Source organism: Podarcis vaucheri, assembly GCF_965113315.1.
Source record: "Podarcis vaucheri genome assembly, chromosome: 1".
NCBI lineage: Eukaryota > Metazoa > Chordata > Lepidosauria > Squamata > Lacertidae > Podarcis > Podarcis vaucheri.
The window spans coordinates 3,577,024-3,593,134 of NC_138759.1; the positions used below are offsets into that span (position 1 = coordinate 3,577,024).

The 16,111-nt window shown below is 48.1% G+C and overlaps 1 protein-coding gene across 2 annotated transcripts in view; it reads right to left on the minus strand.

The window, feature by feature from the left end:
* Nucleotides 1-976: 976 nt before the first annotated feature.
* The window catches only part of NEMF (nuclear export mediator factor), a 38,506-nt gene continuing 23,371 nt past the window's right edge, over nt 977-16,111 (minus strand). The window contains exons 23-33 of one of the 2 annotated variants that reach the window (XM_082229734.1): nt 15,733-15,997; nt 14,449-14,491; nt 14,300-14,349; nt 12,151-12,301; nt 11,263-11,340; nt 8,914-9,093; nt 4,131-4,163; nt 2,934-3,040; nt 2,796-2,839; nt 1,585-1,664; nt 977-1,413 (exon numbers count right to left, since the gene is read on the minus strand). In XM_082229734.1, coding sequence (XP_082085860.1) covers nt 1,336-1,413; nt 1,585-1,664; nt 2,796-2,839; nt 2,934-3,040; nt 4,131-4,163; nt 8,914-9,093; nt 11,263-11,340; nt 12,151-12,301; nt 14,300-14,349; nt 14,449-14,491; nt 15,733-15,997 — 1,109 coding nt within the window. In that variant the 3' untranslated portion in view covers nt 977-1,335. The remainder of the gene's footprint in view (nt 1,414-1,584; nt 1,665-2,795; nt 2,840-2,933; nt 3,041-4,130; nt 4,164-8,913; nt 9,094-11,262; nt 11,341-12,150; nt 12,302-14,299; nt 14,350-14,448; nt 14,492-15,732; nt 15,998-16,111) is intronic. The other variant, XM_082229735.1, reaches the window with a different exon arrangement.

Sequence of the window (16,111 nt, forward strand, 5' to 3'; positions counted from 1 at the left end):
GAAAGAAAAACGGATCAGCAGAGGAACTGAACCCTTTGTATTGTTAGCGCTGCCTTTAAGACGGAAGAAAAAGCAGCGGTGGACTTTGGGACAGTTGCAGCTGTTATTTCCTTCAGGGAAAAGAGCTCCATAGTCTGTAGCTCCTTGAACCTGCTCAGCTACTTCTGTCAGGCACTATATCACAAAAGATCTGATAGCCAGCCTCAAGTATCTGAAGGGATGTCCCATGGGAGGAAGAGCAAGCTTGCTTTCTGCTTCTCTGGAGGGCAGGAACCAAACCAATGGATTCAAATGACAAGGGAGATTCCGGCAAAACATTACGAAGAACTTTCTGGCAGTTAGAGCTGTTCAACAGTGGAATGAATATGTTGGTGTGTAAACAGGTGTAACAGCTAATTTGTATTTTAGAAGGGGGTTTTCCTCTCCCTAAGGGACGCGGGTGGCGCTGTGGGTTAAACCACAGAGCCTAGGGCTTGCCGATCAGAAGGTCGGCGGTTCGAATCCCCGCGACGGGGTGAGCTCCCGTTGCTCGGTCCCTGCTCCTGCCAACCTAGCAGTTCGAAAGCACAAAGTGCAAGTAGATAAATGGGTACTGCTCCGGCGGGAAGGTAAACGGCATTTCCATGCACTGCTCTGGTTCGCCAGAAGCAGCTTAGTCATGCTGGCCACATGACTTGGAAGCTGTACGCCGGCTCCCTCGGCCAATAAAGCAAGATGGGCGCCACAACCCCAGAGTTGATCACGACTGGACCTAATGGTCAGGGGTCCCTTTACCCTTTACCTTTAAACAAGTGTAACTAGAGCTAATTTGTATTTTAGAAGGGGATTTCCCTCTCCCTAAGGGTTTTTTGACTTCATTTCCCGACATCAACCCATACAGGAAAACTAAACCAATGAAATACAAGGTCCTCTCGGTGTTGCTAAACGCACCCTCTTATTTCAAACCTAACTCAATCCATTTGGGAGGAGACAAGCAGGGGACTGAGGCCTTTAATAAGCATCTCAGCAAGATGTCCCATAAGCAGCTTTCGGGACATTGTAGCAATATGAACGCTCAAATCTGGAGTCTAAAACACGAGAAGGACTCGGGCAGTTAGGTAATACGGTAGACCATAACCCACTTCCACACATAGCTGTGATCTGAAAGCTGGAGCTAAGTTAACAGGATGTTCTGCTCTCACTTTGGCCAAATAAGTAACAGAAGTCATCAGTATCAGTCACACTTGTATTTGCAAAACTGGAAGGAGACCCAGACAGGGAGGTCAGTTGTCACTCTTGGCAGTGGGTGAAGGCAGTCCAGGGCTGCAGGCCGGCGGTGCTGTGAGCAGTGGCCCCTCACCTCTTTTTCAGGTTCAGGAGATTGGGGGCCGACACCTTGACTTTGCCCGGAATATTTCTGGACAGGTCTGTATCCTGTAGAAGAGAATCACACAATTCCATCTTGATCAGCTGTACATAGAGCAAAACCTTTGTTCTGTTAGCAGGAAACTTGGTTAGAAAAAAACCACACAAATTGGCTCTGGAAGCAGACGCCACTTGCTTTCGGCCAAAGCTGCAGGCCTGCCCAGAGAAGGGGCTTCTTACCTTGACGCTGCGAAAGAGATCCTTCTCTCTCGGGGTCGCCTCCTTGGACTGCATGAAATTGTGCAGAGCCGTTTTTGCAGCTGTTGGAAAGACAGAAGGCACAGATTTATGGGGCAGGGGGCCATCAGCAGAGACGGAAATGTACCACCGTTTGTTCACTTAGAACATCCTTGCAAGCAGGTTCACCGCGGCCACCACCCAACTGACGGATCATGAGCCTTTCGGCCCACCGTGGAAGTCAGTGGGCACATTGCAGGCCAAAGGGGGGAAAGCACCCCAAACTTGCTTACCTGGAGATGATTCTCCAATCACTACAGAGGACAGGTGAGTGCTTGTTTGCAAGCCGGACAGATTTCTGGGCTACCCATCTTTCTACAGCAGTGATAGGGACTCTCCAGATTTGCGGCCAAATGGGACCCACCAGGCCTCCCCATTTGGCCCACAAGGCCGTTTGGGGCAAGTCAAGCCCACCTCATGCCAGACATGACTGGCTGCTGGGTGCCTGGGGACACTGCAGAAGGGATTTTGACAGGTGGACAGGAAAACCGACCAGTCAATCATATGATGTGATAATGACATTGAGAGACTGGAGTGTAAGCATGAAATTTGGCCCCACGAATTTACCGTATTTTCTGCTCTATAAGACTCACTTTTCCCCTCCTAAAAAGTAAGGGAAAATGTGTGTGCATCTTATGGAGCGAATGCAGGCTGCGCAGCTATCCCAGAAGCCAGAACAGCAAGAGGGATTGCTGCTTTCACTGCGCAGCGATCCCTCTTCCTGTTCTGGCTTCTGGCTTAGCCCCTCTGTCCCTCCCCCCACCTCCTGGAAAAGCCCCCAAGAGCTGCGCTCCTTTTAAAGAGCCACACGGAGCGTGTGTGCGGCTCTTGGGGAAAAGCCCGCAAGTGCCACACGCACGCTCCTCACGGCTTGTGAAAGGGAGTGCTGAGCAGAGCCTGGGATGCATACAGACTCTGCTCAGAGCTCCCCTTAAATAATATTTTTTCCCTTGCATTCCCCTTCTAAAAACTAGGTGTGTCTTATGGTCAGGTGCGTCTTATGGAGCGAAAAATACGGTAAGAGGTCAAGCTGCCTCGTAACGCTCAAGTTTCCCGAGTAATGCTGCCCTGCGGAATTTTGTGTGTGCAATTGATCCACTGGCTAGAACAACAAAAAGGAGCTGGAAAGAAACGCAACAGAGAGCGTACAATACCTTTGCCCTTCTTCTGTGTGCCGGGGGTCAGCTTGACTTTGTATCTTTAAAAAAAGAACAAGAAGAAACACAAGGTTTAATCGGAGGCCCCTTTTACGAAGGGCAATGCCAAACGGGCCAAGAGTTGCTGCCACTCACTTGTGGTTGGTCATGGTGGTGTAAGGGGCGCAGAATGGGATGGCAAAGAGGAGAATGTCTTCCAGGTGGGGCTGCCCAGTCAGAGAATCATACAGCGTCTCTCCTTCCTGAAAGAGAACAGAGGAGATGGGAGCAGAGGCTGTGAAGGGAGAGGGGTGGGCATGCCTGGCTCTGGGGGTTTTTTCTGTGCTTTATCCTTTCCGGCAAATCTTTTAGACACACACGCATTCAAGCCAGCTTTCTTAGGGTAGAAACACACATACCGCTCCTGCTGGCTTGACAGAGATTTAATGGACTCTTCACAGTTTTAACTTTGTAATTCTTTTCTTTTTGTATGTGTCGCACAATATTTTCAAATGGGGTGGTGGTGGTTTATACAGTCTTTAAAGACTCCCCATTGGCCATATGGATGGATGGATGTATGTACACAAGTTTTCTTTATGGTCTTTTGCAGCCATTCCATATTTCACTCAAATGCTCCCATGTAAGAATCTTTTTTTTAAACTGACACTAAGCTATTTCCAGGGATGTGGGTGGCGCTGTGGGTTAAACCGCATAGCCTAGGGCTTGCCGATCGGAAGGTCGGCAGTTCAAATCCCCATGACGGGGTGAGCTCCCGTTGCTCGGTCCCTGCTCCTGCCCACCTAGCAGTTCCAAAGCACGTCAAAGTGCAAGTAGATAAATAGGTACCGCTCTGGCAGGAAGGTAAGTGGTGTTTCCGTGTGCTGCTCTGGTTCGTCAGAAGCGGCTTAGTCCTGCTGGCCACATGACCCAGAAGCTGTACGCTGGCTCCCTCGGCCAATAAAGCGAGATGAGCACTGCAACCCCAGTCGTCCGCAACTGGACCTAATGGTCAGGGGTCCCTTTACCTTAAGCAATTTCCAGAGCCACTGGATGAAGAACGTATGGCATTCATTTCATAAAACAAAGGAAGGAACCTCCTTCAGTCTTTTTGGCAACAGGATATCTGTGAGCGGCTCGTTACCAGGTGAAACTCATAAGAGGAAAGGGTTTGGAGAATACACCATGCTGACGATTCCTCGCATCAATGGGGGGTGGGCAGGGAGAACACGTTCCGAGGGGGGATCTTCATGTTCCCTCCCCAAGCCACAGCTGTCTTAGGTTCAGGATACGACGGATCTGACCGAGTCAAAGCACTTCCAGCATTCCCCCCGAAATTGGGCATTTTGTATTTACCTCGTTCCCCAGCTGATCCTGGTCCGGATCGTCCTGCAAAAGTCAACATAAGAATGTAAGAACGTAAGAGTCCTGCTGGATGAGGCCAATGGACCACATACTCCAGCATCCTGCTCTCACAATCGCCAACCGGAATGCCAGCAAGCAGGATTTGAGCACGAGAGCAACTCTCCCCTCCTGTGGTTTCCAGCAACTGGCATCCAGATCCATTTCTGCCTCTGATTGTAGAGGCAGAGCGTAGACATTGTGTCTAGTAGCCATTGGCAGCCTCCTCCTCCTCCATGAAATCGTCTAATCCTCTTTTCAAGCCATCCCGGTTAGTGGCCATGACTGCCTCTTGTGGCAATGAGTTCCACAGCTTAACTATACGCTGCACGAAGAAGTCCTGTCTTTTTATCTATCCTGAATCTTCCAACACTCAGCTGAATTGGATATCGATGAGTTCTATTGTTATGAGAGGGAGAAAAACTGCCCTCTTTCTCTGTGCTATTTCATAAACTTCTATCGTATTGCCTCTTGTTTGCCTTTTCTCTAAACTTAAAAGCTCTGAACGCTGCAACCTTCCTTCGCTCAAAATTATCAGTCATCTTGGTGGCCCTTTTCTCAACGTTTTCCAACTCTACCATATCCTCTCTGAGTTGAGGCGACCAGAACTGTACATAGTCTTCTAAATGTGGTTGCTCGAGAAGATTTGTATATAATGGCATTATGATACTGGCAGTTTTATTTGCAATTCCTTTCCTAATGATCCCTCGCATGGAATTTGCCTTTTTCACGGCTGCTGCACACTTGGCTGACATCTTCACTATGGCCCCAAGGTCTCATTCATTCCTGGTCAGTCACCATGAACGTTTATGTTAAATTTATGGCTTTTTGCCCCTACATGCATCAATTTAACCTCGTTTACACTGAATTTCACTTTCAATTTTACCTCCCATTCGCTCAGCTTGAAGAGGTCCTTTTGGAGCTCCTTGCAATCTCATCTTAACAAGTGACTCCTAGCTCTAGATCGTTTATGAACACGTTAAAATGCCCTGATCCCTGGGGGACTCCGCTTCCTACTTCTTTCCATTCAGAGAACTGTCCATTTATTCCTGCTGTTTGCTTCCTGCAACTTAGCCAAGTCCTTATCCACAAGATGACTTCTCCTCTTATTCCTTGACTGCTAAGCTTACTCAAGAGCCTTTGGTGAGGTACTTTGCCGAAAGCTTTTGGAAAGTCCAAGTAAACAATGTAAGCCAGATCACCTCTGTTGATATGCTTGCTGACACTCTCTAGGTTCGTGAGACAGGACTTTCCTTCGCAGAAGCCATGCTGGCTCTGCTTTAGTGGGGCTTGTTCTTCTATGTGCTGGGTTATTTTAACACTCTCCACTAGTTTTCCAAACATTAAGGCAACAGGCCTGTAATTTCCAGGATGGCCTCTTGAATCCCTTTTTTAAAAATTGCATTACATTGCCGGCTTACCAGTTGTCAGGTGTGGGGGCTGATCTGTTACATATAAGTTACATATTTTTGTGGAAAGATTAGAAATCTCACATTTGAGTTCCTTGAGAACTCTTGGGTGGATGCCATCCAGGTGTGACGATCTGTCAATTTTTATTTCGTCTATTAGGCCTGGAACTTCATCTCTTGCCACCACTCTCTCAGTTCTTTAGACTTGCATCCTGCAAAGGTTAACCCTGGCTCTGATATTTGCCCTATATCCTCTGCTGTAAAGAGAGATGCACAGAAATCATTTAGCTTCTCCACAATCTCTTGATGCCCCTTTACAACTCTTTTGACTCCCTAGTCATCTGAGGAACCAACTACCTCCCTAGATGATTTTCTGATACTAACATATTTAAAGAGCTTCCTGTTGCTGGTTCTTCAAAGCTTTTTTTAAAGCATCCCTTTCTCTCTGCACTTCCTTTGCCAGATTTGTGTTCCTTTGCATTCTTTTCATTTGGACATTTTGCCTCCAATAGCTTCTCTGACTCTGCCTGAGGTCCAAGCTGGTGGGGTCTCTTGACTCTCACGGTACCTTTTCCTGATCTGCTGGACACACATGAGTTTCTAATATTGTGGTCTTAAACAACTCCAAAGCCTTTTGGCGATTTGACCCTCTGCCTTTTAACCTCCTCTTTACCAACCTCCTCATTTGGGACAAATTTCCTCTTTTGAAATCAAATGTGACCGTGCTGGATTTCCTTGGCCATTTGCATCTACAGTGGTACCTCAGGTTAAGTACTTAATTCGTTCCGGAGGTCCGTACTTAACCTGAAACTGTTCTTAACCTGAAGCAGGACCACTTTAGCTAATGGGGCCTCCTCCTGCTGCTGCGCCGCCGGAGCCCGATTTCTGTTCTTATCCTGAAGCAAAGTTATTAACCTGAAGCACTATTTCTGGGTTAGCAGAGTCTGTAACCTGAAGCGTATGTAACCTGAAGCGTATGTAACCCGAGGTACCACTGTATATTTGGCTCAACAACGCTTATATCTCGCACCAGGTCCTGGGCGCCACTCAAAATTAAGTCGAGGGTCACACCAACTGTTAGTGCACAGTCAATTATTATTATTGTTATTATTGTTGTTGTTATTATTATTATTATTTGGGGTATCTAGAAATTTTGCCCCTATGTTACGAGTGGAACACATATCTAGCCAGTCTACGTGAGGGTGCTGGAAATACCCTTTACTACTCCTTTTTTCAGATGCTTCCTTGATTTCATTCATCATCTCAAGGTCTCCTTGAGCATTTTGGGGTACAAATAATAAATTATTATTATTATTATTATTATTATTATTATTAATTGATTAATTAATTAATTATTAATTTATTTAGGCATTTGCAGAATATGTTCCAAAAAAACAAGCAGTGCAATGCAAAGAACATAGGAGAGAAAAATGAGTTCTTGTAAGACACTTCCTGTCTATCTTTAGATAAGCATCAGGAGCCGTCAGTCACCGTTCCCTCCACCAGCAACGAAACATGAACAGATCCAAAATGGGCCTTCCGAGAAACAAGAGGGGCATCCTGGCCTGCTCGGGGGAACCCCAAGATTTTCAAAAGCGCGACAAATATTCCAAGACCAAAGAAATAATGAGGCGAAGGGGGCGGGGAGAAGAGAATGTGCAAACCCCAAAGAGGACTGAACAGCAGCAGCAGATTAGGAAGCACCAGTTAGAAGAAACAGGAAAACAGGGAGTGGGGAAGGGAGATTTCTCACCTTGACCCCCGAAATGACAGCAACTCACCCTTCGCCAACCTGGTGCCCGCGAGATGTTGTGGGGCTGCTACTCCCATCAGGCTGGTGGGCAACAGGTTGGCAAAGGGGGAAGTACCTGGAGGAGGGCTGGTTCCAAGGGAGGAAAGCCTGAAGTACTTGCAGGGGGGCAGGAGGAGTCTCTGCTTTCTATAGCAGCCTCCGCTTATTTATTTATTAAAATTTATATATCACTTGATTGTTAAAAAACAGCAAGAAAACTATTAATTAAAAAGAACACATTAAAGTATTCAAAAAACAGAACCAGCAATGAGCTACAAACAAGCTAAAATGCATATCAACGTTCTATAAGCAGGGGCAAGTGTGTCTAAAAGAAAAATGTTTCTAGCGGGTACTGAAAAGAACGTAGCAAAGGCTACCTGCCTAACATCATGTTACAGGAATTCTGAGGTCTTACATATATATAAAATAAATGTTCATAAATGTATGAGGCAAACACATACGTAAATATATAAACCACATGTCTGAAATAGTACAGGAGAGCAATCCTGAAACCATTATGACTCTCCCAAATTGACCTCAAATATTTCTCTGCAAGGAGGGAGGAAATGGGAAAATTTCCTCCCCTTTGTCTCTTTGCTCACAAATCCTGTCTTAATCTGTGTCTGAATAGGGTGCGCGCCTGTGACCTGGATTCAGGAACTGAATATTTACCATCACCAAAGAATGGTCAGGGTGCCCAGGTAAAAGCAATCAGTGACCATTATCAGGTATCCTGGCAGACAGGATTTCTGCTGCAGACCGCCCCTTCAGTGATATATGTAGGAAGTTTTTTGAGGGTGGTCTTCAACTACAGGGGAGGCAATTTCAAAAAGTCTATATAAGGGCTTGCACACCATTTTTCTGGGTTCCTCCTCCCTCTTTCATGTGGTGAGTGAGCACCCTGTTGCAACAGTTTAATAAAGATCAGGCTTACTAGCTGCTTTGCTTCTCAATATTCTCTGGTTGGCCTCTGTTATTTGTCTCCTACTGATAGAGAACCTACATAAGGACTATGTTTGGGCTTTTGGATACCCCATAAGGGAAAAGGAGCATTTTCCCCCTTATAACAATCACTAGTAAGGGAGTTCCAAAGTGCAGGTACCGTATTTTTCACTCTATAAGACGCACCAGACCACAAGACACACCTAGTTTTTGGAGGAGGAAAACAAGAAAAAAATATTCTGAATCTCAGAAGCCAGAACAGCAAGAGGGATCGCTGCGCAGTGAAAGCAGCAATCCCTCTTGCTGTTCTGGCTTCTGGGATAGCTGCGCAGCCTGCATTCGCTCCATAAGACGCACACACATTTCCCCTTACTTTTTGGGAGGGGAAAAGTGAGTCTTATAGAGCAAAAAATACGGTACCGCCAAACTAAAATACTGGTTTCTTACAGACGTGGCACCTGCAGTGGTGCCCCTTACGCAGACTGAAGGGATCGAGTGGGAGCCCATGGGATCAGACGATCTCACAGGAAAACTGGTCCCAAGTTGTTAGGGGCTTTGTGCGCTAACAGGGACGGGTTCTCTCTCGACGGCTTACCTTCTCGTCCAGGTGCTCCTCCAAAGCCACGTCCTGCAACTCGACGGCCACGTGCTCTATCGTGACCCCCTCTCCCCTCCGGCCCCCTCGCGGCTTCTGGGGCTGCTTCTTGGCAGAATCCGGACCCCCCTTCCCTTTCTTGGCTTTCCTCGGCTTCTCTTCTTTGCTTGACCCTGCAGACTGGGTTGGGCGCAAGCAAGCGGCGTTAGAATTTGAGACCCGACACAGAAAGCAAAGGGGAAATACATTTATTTTCTCTTTCTCCCCACCCCCCACCCCAGAACGTAGGCCACAGACAAGGCCAGATTACGGTAATACCTTCAGAGGCCGTAAGCAGTTAAAAAGTTTTTGGTGCTCCCATACGTGTCCAATTCAAAAAATAAACAATAATAAACAGCAAAATGAAATTTTATTTTTCAAAATGAAACAAAACCTACAGTAAGATGGAAAATAATGTTTATTTTGGTATGCTTCCACTTGTATTTGAAACGTTTTCTCCTACTTTTTATAATTGCAAAGGTTTTGATCAGATCCTCAGAACTAATCTTACATAACATGTCCGCTTCTATGCTTAGTAGAGATTATTATAATGATAATAATTTTATTATTTATGCCCCACCCATCTGGCTGGGTTTCCCCAGCCACTCTGGGTGGCTTACAAAATATATAAAGCATAATAAAGCGTCAAACATTAAAAACATCCCTAAACAGGGCTGCCTTCAGATGTCTTCTAAAAGTTGTATAGTTCTTTATCTCCTTGACATCTGAAGAGGGTGTTCCACAGGAATAAGGCATCCAGCCTGCCTTGTTGAACAGTTATTCTGTTGGGATTTTTTAATATACAGTGGTGCCCCGCAAGACGAATGCCTCACAAGACGAAAAACCCGCTAGACAAAAGGGTTTTCCGTTTTTCAATGCGCTTCGCAGGACGAATTTCCCTATGGGCTTGCTTCGCAAGACGAAAATGTCTTGTGAGTCTTGAGATTTTTTTCGCTTCCCCCCCTTTTTCTAAGCCGCTAAGCTGCTAATAGCCTTTTAGCCGCTAATCCGCTAAGCCTTTAATAGCCGCTATGCCTTTAATAGCCGCTATACCGCTAATAGGGTTGCTTTGCAAGACGAAAAAAACCGCTAGACGAAGAGACTCGTGGAACGGATTAATTTCGTCTTGCGAGGCACCACTGTACTTCAACTGAGAAAATGAATGCTCAGCTGGGCAATTTGTGACCATTAGTGTTAAAAATATACGAAAGCAAATGTCAGCATTTGGAAAACCACATTCGATATTGTCCGAATCTTTTTTATTACACTGAACGTATGACGCACATACATGTGAAACGGCTGAAGCTGAGCTGAGAAATTTGCGTCCAAGTTCTTGGGTATCAATCAATCGGGTATCATACAAGTATCAATCCGCTTTTGACAACACTGAGAATAGTTTTCAATTTCAAAGAAAACCCCTCTGCTATTTCTTTTTTTGTGGAAGCTGGTTCAGCTACACCAGGGGTCTGCAACCTTTAAGACAAAAAGAGCCACTTGGACCCGTTTCCGAAGAAAAAAAATATGGGAGCCGCAAAACTCGTCATTATAAAAATAACTTTTTTGTCACTTTTTTATTATTTCTTTGTTTGACTCCTCAGAATTACTCCTCCTCATAGAAATAAACGTTAAATTAACAAATTACCTTTGTGTGTGTGTGTGTTCTTCACTCCCCTTTCAATGCAGTGACCAGCGTACATGCCCCTTACAATGTAGCGGGCGGGAAGGTGACGTCGGGACGGTGCGTGACTAACACATGCACCGCCCCATGCGACGTCACAGCCAGTACAGCGCCCGCCACAGTGGGGAGTGTCGGGGCGCACAATGCGCCTCCTCCCCTCGCTAGTATCCGCCCCGGAGCCGCGGCAAAGGTGTAAAAGAGCCACATGCGGCTCCGGAGCCGCGGGTTGCCGACCCCTGAGCTACACCGTATGATCCATGGTAAATCCAGCAAAGGAAAATTCCAGTTTTCCATTGATGCCCTAAGCATGTGCTCATTCTGCTTAATGATTAATCCAGCCGTGGACACAGAAGAGCTGCCTTGCCGTGAGCCAGGCCACCGGGTCCACCCAGCTCAGGACTAACTCTCCGGGGTTTTTGGCAGGACATGGATGCTTTCGCTGGGATTCCTGCATTGCAGGGGGTCAGACTAGATGACCCCTGGGGGTACCTTACAATTCTATTATCTCTCTCAGCCCTACCTGGGGAGCCGCTGGGGGTTGAACCATGCAAGAAAGATGCTCTAGCCTCTGAGCTGCAATGGCCCTTCTCCCCCAGGTAAAGAGAGACCCAGCCCCTTTCTGCCTGACTCACCCCCAGCAGCTTCATGATCAGCTCCCGCTCTTCCTCGTCCTGGTCCTTGTACTTCTCCTTGATCTTCTTCAGTTTACTCTGCAGACGAGAGAGGGAAGGAGCAGAGTGGAGCCGCTTTCCCCAAAGACAGGGTGCGCTAGGCTCCCCCACAGCACTTGCTCCGAATGCGGCACCCAACTTGGTCTGGATCCGAGCCATTTCATGCATTTTACACTGGTACCTTGGTTCTCAAACGCCTTGGTACTCAAACAACTTGGAACCCAAACACTGCAAACCTGGAAGTCTGTCTGTTTCTGCTATTTATTTTGCATTTTTGTTTTTGCGGCTTTTTTGTTTTGTTTTGGTGACTGCGTGGAACCCAGTTCAGCTACTGATTGACTTGTGTGACTGCAGTACGTTGTTTATTGCTTTCATTTTATGGATCAATGGTGTCGTTACGATAGGAAAATGCATGTTAAATTGCTGTTTTAGGGGTTGTTTTTAAAGTCTGGAACTGCTTAATCCATTTTGCATTACTTTATATGGGAAAGTGCGCCTTGGTTTTGGAACAGTTTGGTTTTGGAACGGACTTCCGGAACGGATTAAGTTTGAGATCCAAGGTACCACTGCATTTATCAATGTTTAAACACCGCTTGAGTGTAAGAGAAACCCTCAGAGCAGAAAGACAAAACAATAAGATCAAAATAAATTTGCAGCAACACTTTAAACCAGGCCAAAGCTCAAATGCTATTTTCTAAACACCTGGGCACGCTTGACTAAACGAGAACGTTTTTAGCAGGTGCCAAGAAGGGGGAAGCGAAGGCAGCTGCTTGGACCTCAAGAGGCAGTGAGTTCCGAAGTGCAGGCGGCAGGCAAAATAGGCGAACTCCACAGCTCTGCAATGCCCACCTTCTGTCCCCTCTTCATGGGCTGCTGGGCCCCTGCTGCATTCTTGCCGGCGCTGGGAGGAGGCACTGGGTGCTGAGAGCTGTCGTCCTCTTCCTTCCCCTTGGGCGGGTCTGGATCCTCTGGGTCACTTGGCTTCCTCTTCTTCATTTCCCTGGGGAAAAGGCAGGAGGCCTGAGACCCGTGGTCCCCAATCAGGGCAACAGCGCCCCCTTAGCGGCGTCTTCCTTAGCAGATTGCGACTACAGTGGTGCCTCGCAAGACGAAAAGAATCCGTTCTGTGATTCTCTTCGTCTAGCGGTTTTTTCGTCTTGCAAAGCAAGCCCATTGAAGGATTAGCAGATTAGCGCTATTAGCGGCTTTTAGCGGCTTATCAGCTTATCGGATCAGCTGATAAGCGGCTTAGCGGCTTAGAAAAAAGGGGGGGGGAGGAAAAAAACCAGCAGGAACTCGCAAGACATTGTCGTCTTGCGAAGCAAGCCCATAGGAAATTCGTTTTGCGAAGCACCTCCAAAACGGAAAACGCTTTCGTCTAGCGAGTTTTCCGTCTTGCGAGGCATTCGTCTTGCGGGGCACCACTGTATTCCAAATAAAGCTTTTTATAAGGTAGGGCAGGGGAGACGGGGGAACAAGAGGGCAGGGACCCCCAAAAGCTTGGAAGCGGCTCCTTAGACCATTCAAGGGCTCAGACAGAGAATAATGGCTGATGAAGATGATGGACAATGCCAAAATAGCGAGACTGATTGGGGAAATCAGAAACCAGGAAGAGAAGAATTTCAAGGAAAATGGGGAAAAATTATAACGTACTTAAGAGAACACTGTAAATGACTGAAACGTTTGGCAGGATTTGAGTAAAGTTTGTAATGTACGGAAAAATAGACTATTCTTTTTTTAACAAATTAGAGAAAATAAGGTAAGGAGATGAAAAAAGATAGATAATGGAAACCAGGGAAGGATGGAGGGAAGTCAAGGGATCCAGAGAATCCTGAATAAGGAGGTGAATGATGTGTTTGAATTTAAATTTGTTATGTAAAACTTAATAAAAATATATTTTAAAAAAAGAAAAAGAAAAAAGACCACCCAAGGGCTCAGAGTCCATCCAGCTGCTTGGCTTCAAACTCAGCCAGGAGGCACCAACCAGCAGCTGAGAGAAGAGCCACTGTCAGGGGGGCAAGTCAAACCGCTCCCCCTGGTTGCCTTCGTCTCCTCTGCCACCCCCTTCCTCCTCCACATGGTGATGGTGTCAGTGGTCCCCCCCTACCTACCCACTGCCCGGACAAGCTTAATTTTTGCACTTGTGAATAGCCACTGCCTTCTCTTCTCAATTCTTCTCCACCACAGTTTACATTTTTTGCTGCTGCTTTAGCAGGGGCGGGACGCGGGTGGCGCTGTGGGTTAAACCACAGAGCCTAGGACTTGCTGATCAGAAGGTTGGCGGTTCGACTCCCTGCGATGGGGTGAGCTTCTGTTGCTCAGTCCCTGCTCCTGCCAACCTAGCAGTTCGAAAGCACACTAGTGCAAGTAGATAAATAGGTACCACTCCGGTGGGAAGGTAAATGGCGTTTCTGTGCGCTGCGTTGCTTCGCCAGAAGCGGCTTAGTCATCCTGGCCACATGACCCGGAAGCTGTACGTCGGCTCCCTCGGCCAATAAAGCGAGATGAGCGCCACAACCCCAGAGTCGGCCATGACTGGACCAAATGGTCAGGGGTCCCTTTACCTTTAGCAGGGGCACACAAACCCTTCACCTGAGCTGCTTTGCTCAAAGGAAGGAGGAGGCAGGCAGCTTTGGAAGGGGGTGGGAGGGAGGGCCAGGGGGGCAGGGGGGCCCTCCAAAGCACAGCCCCTGTTCACACACACACACACACACACACACACACACACACACACACACACAGACGGCCTCTGGAGGCTACTTTTAGGAGAGGGAGGGAAAAGGGGACTCCCTCCGCGCTGGCACCAGCAGCCAGCAAACCTCAGCCTGGCTCAGTCTGTGTTGCACGTGGCCCTGCCGAAATCTCCCCAGGGAGGAAGAAAGTCAGACCGGCAAGCCAGCCACAAGGCTGAAGAAGTCTGCTGGATCACAATGAATCAAATCTCTTAAGCAGCCCTGAAACTGCGGCCTGAGGCTCACTGCTGCCCAAGGATCCTCACCTCCTCTCCTTGGCTGAGAGGTGCCTCCGGCCCTGAGACTTGCTGTCGCTCTGCAAGGGAGAGAGAAAAGGGAATAAAGACTCCGTCTGTGTCCTCTGGGGCAGCAGGCAAGTGTTACGATCACCGGCTGGTATCAGGCAGGAGCTTACCAAGCTCGAGACGTCCTCCTTTGGAGCAGGTTTCAGCTGGGATCTGGAAGGAAACGAATAAGTCCTTTGTTAGCAGGAGCTGCCAATCTGGTGTGAGATGTTGGGAAGTGGATGTTGATTATGGGAGAGGAAGTTCTTCCTGATGTTAACTCAGACTCCCCCTTCTTGTCATTTGAACTGACTGGTTCAAGTCCTACCCTCTGGAATAGCAGAAAACAATCTTGCTCCATCTCCTTCAGATATCTGAAGATGGCTATCAGATCTCCTCTTATCTGGGCTAAACATCTTCTGAGCTGGAGAGGAGGTGGGGTTGCGGGCTTCATGCCCTCCCCCCACGTGGGCGGGGGCTGGATTGCAGGGAATCCTTAGGTGCGTCATCTCCCTTGCCAGCCAATCGGCTGGCCCGGGAGGCGTGGCCTGCGCTATTTAGGGCTGGTGCGCCTGAGGATTTCCCTCTTTCTCCGCTCCAGCACCCCAGCTGCTCCGGTTTCCCACCCTCCCACCCTTTAGGTTTGGCTCTTTGACCTTGCTATGGACTTTGCTTGGTCGCCGTCAAGGGGCCTGGTAGGAATTTTTTTCCACTTGGCAAATTGGCACCAGCCATTTGGTTTTTCGCCTACCTCGTAGCAAATCGTCACAACTTTCTGGGTATTGGTGGTTAGGCATTGGTATTGCTCTGTAGATGGAAGAGGGGAGGTAGCGCCATCACCTGCCCCACATATTGAAGAGTAGTCCGGTAAAGGATTCCGGGGGGGCGTGGCCCTGTCCAAAGCCTAGGGAGGTGAGGGCCTAAGGCACGCCCCCTGGCGGTGACTCCTGGGGAGCTCCTAGTTGATGTGCATCAGCAGGACTCCCCCTACTGGTGGTTAACCCTTGCCGGTCTTCTAGCAATCAGGCTGAAGTTGGTTAGTCGATAGGACCAATGCCTAAGCCAATACCGCTCCATTCCTGTAATCAATAAAGTTGTGCCCTAATTTTGCCTATTAATCTAAAATACTGGTGTCCTGTGTCTTTATTTCCGTGGGGGAGGCAGGAACTCGCCACGCAACTCAACCCTTCATCGTAAGGCCTGGTTTCTGGACCCTTCATTCTCCTGGCTGCCCTCCTCGGCACACCTTCCAGCTTGACAACACCCTCCTTAAACTGGCTCCAAGAAACCACTTCCCAGATTTCACTACGCCAATCGCAGCTCACACCCAGCCAAGCTCACAATCCATGCTTTGCTTCGTCCTCCTGAAAGCAACACACACAAAGCCAAGGTGTGGCTCAGCCTGTCTCGGTTACCTTTGGGACTGCAGGTGCGAGAGGTCAATGGTCGTGTCGGGGAAACGTATCTCTTCCGAGGCCTGACTCCCTTTGCCCTCCTCCTCCTCCTCTGAGTCTGCATACTCCTCGTCGGACGATCCTTCTGGAGCCAGGGCATGCCCTGCCCCATCCCCATCCCCCTCCTGGTGGGGGGTCTCGGCCGGGTCTTCCTCATCCCCAGCCTTCTCCTGAGGTTCCTCCTTTTCGCCATCACTGCTGCTGCTGTCGTCTCCTTCCGGTGCGTCTTGGAAAAGAAAGTGCAGCTGCATTCTCCAGGGCTTAGAGTCTAACAGCCATCTGCAAGCAGATGTCCTCCAGATACTATGGACCACAACTCCCACCATCCCTGACCTTTGTC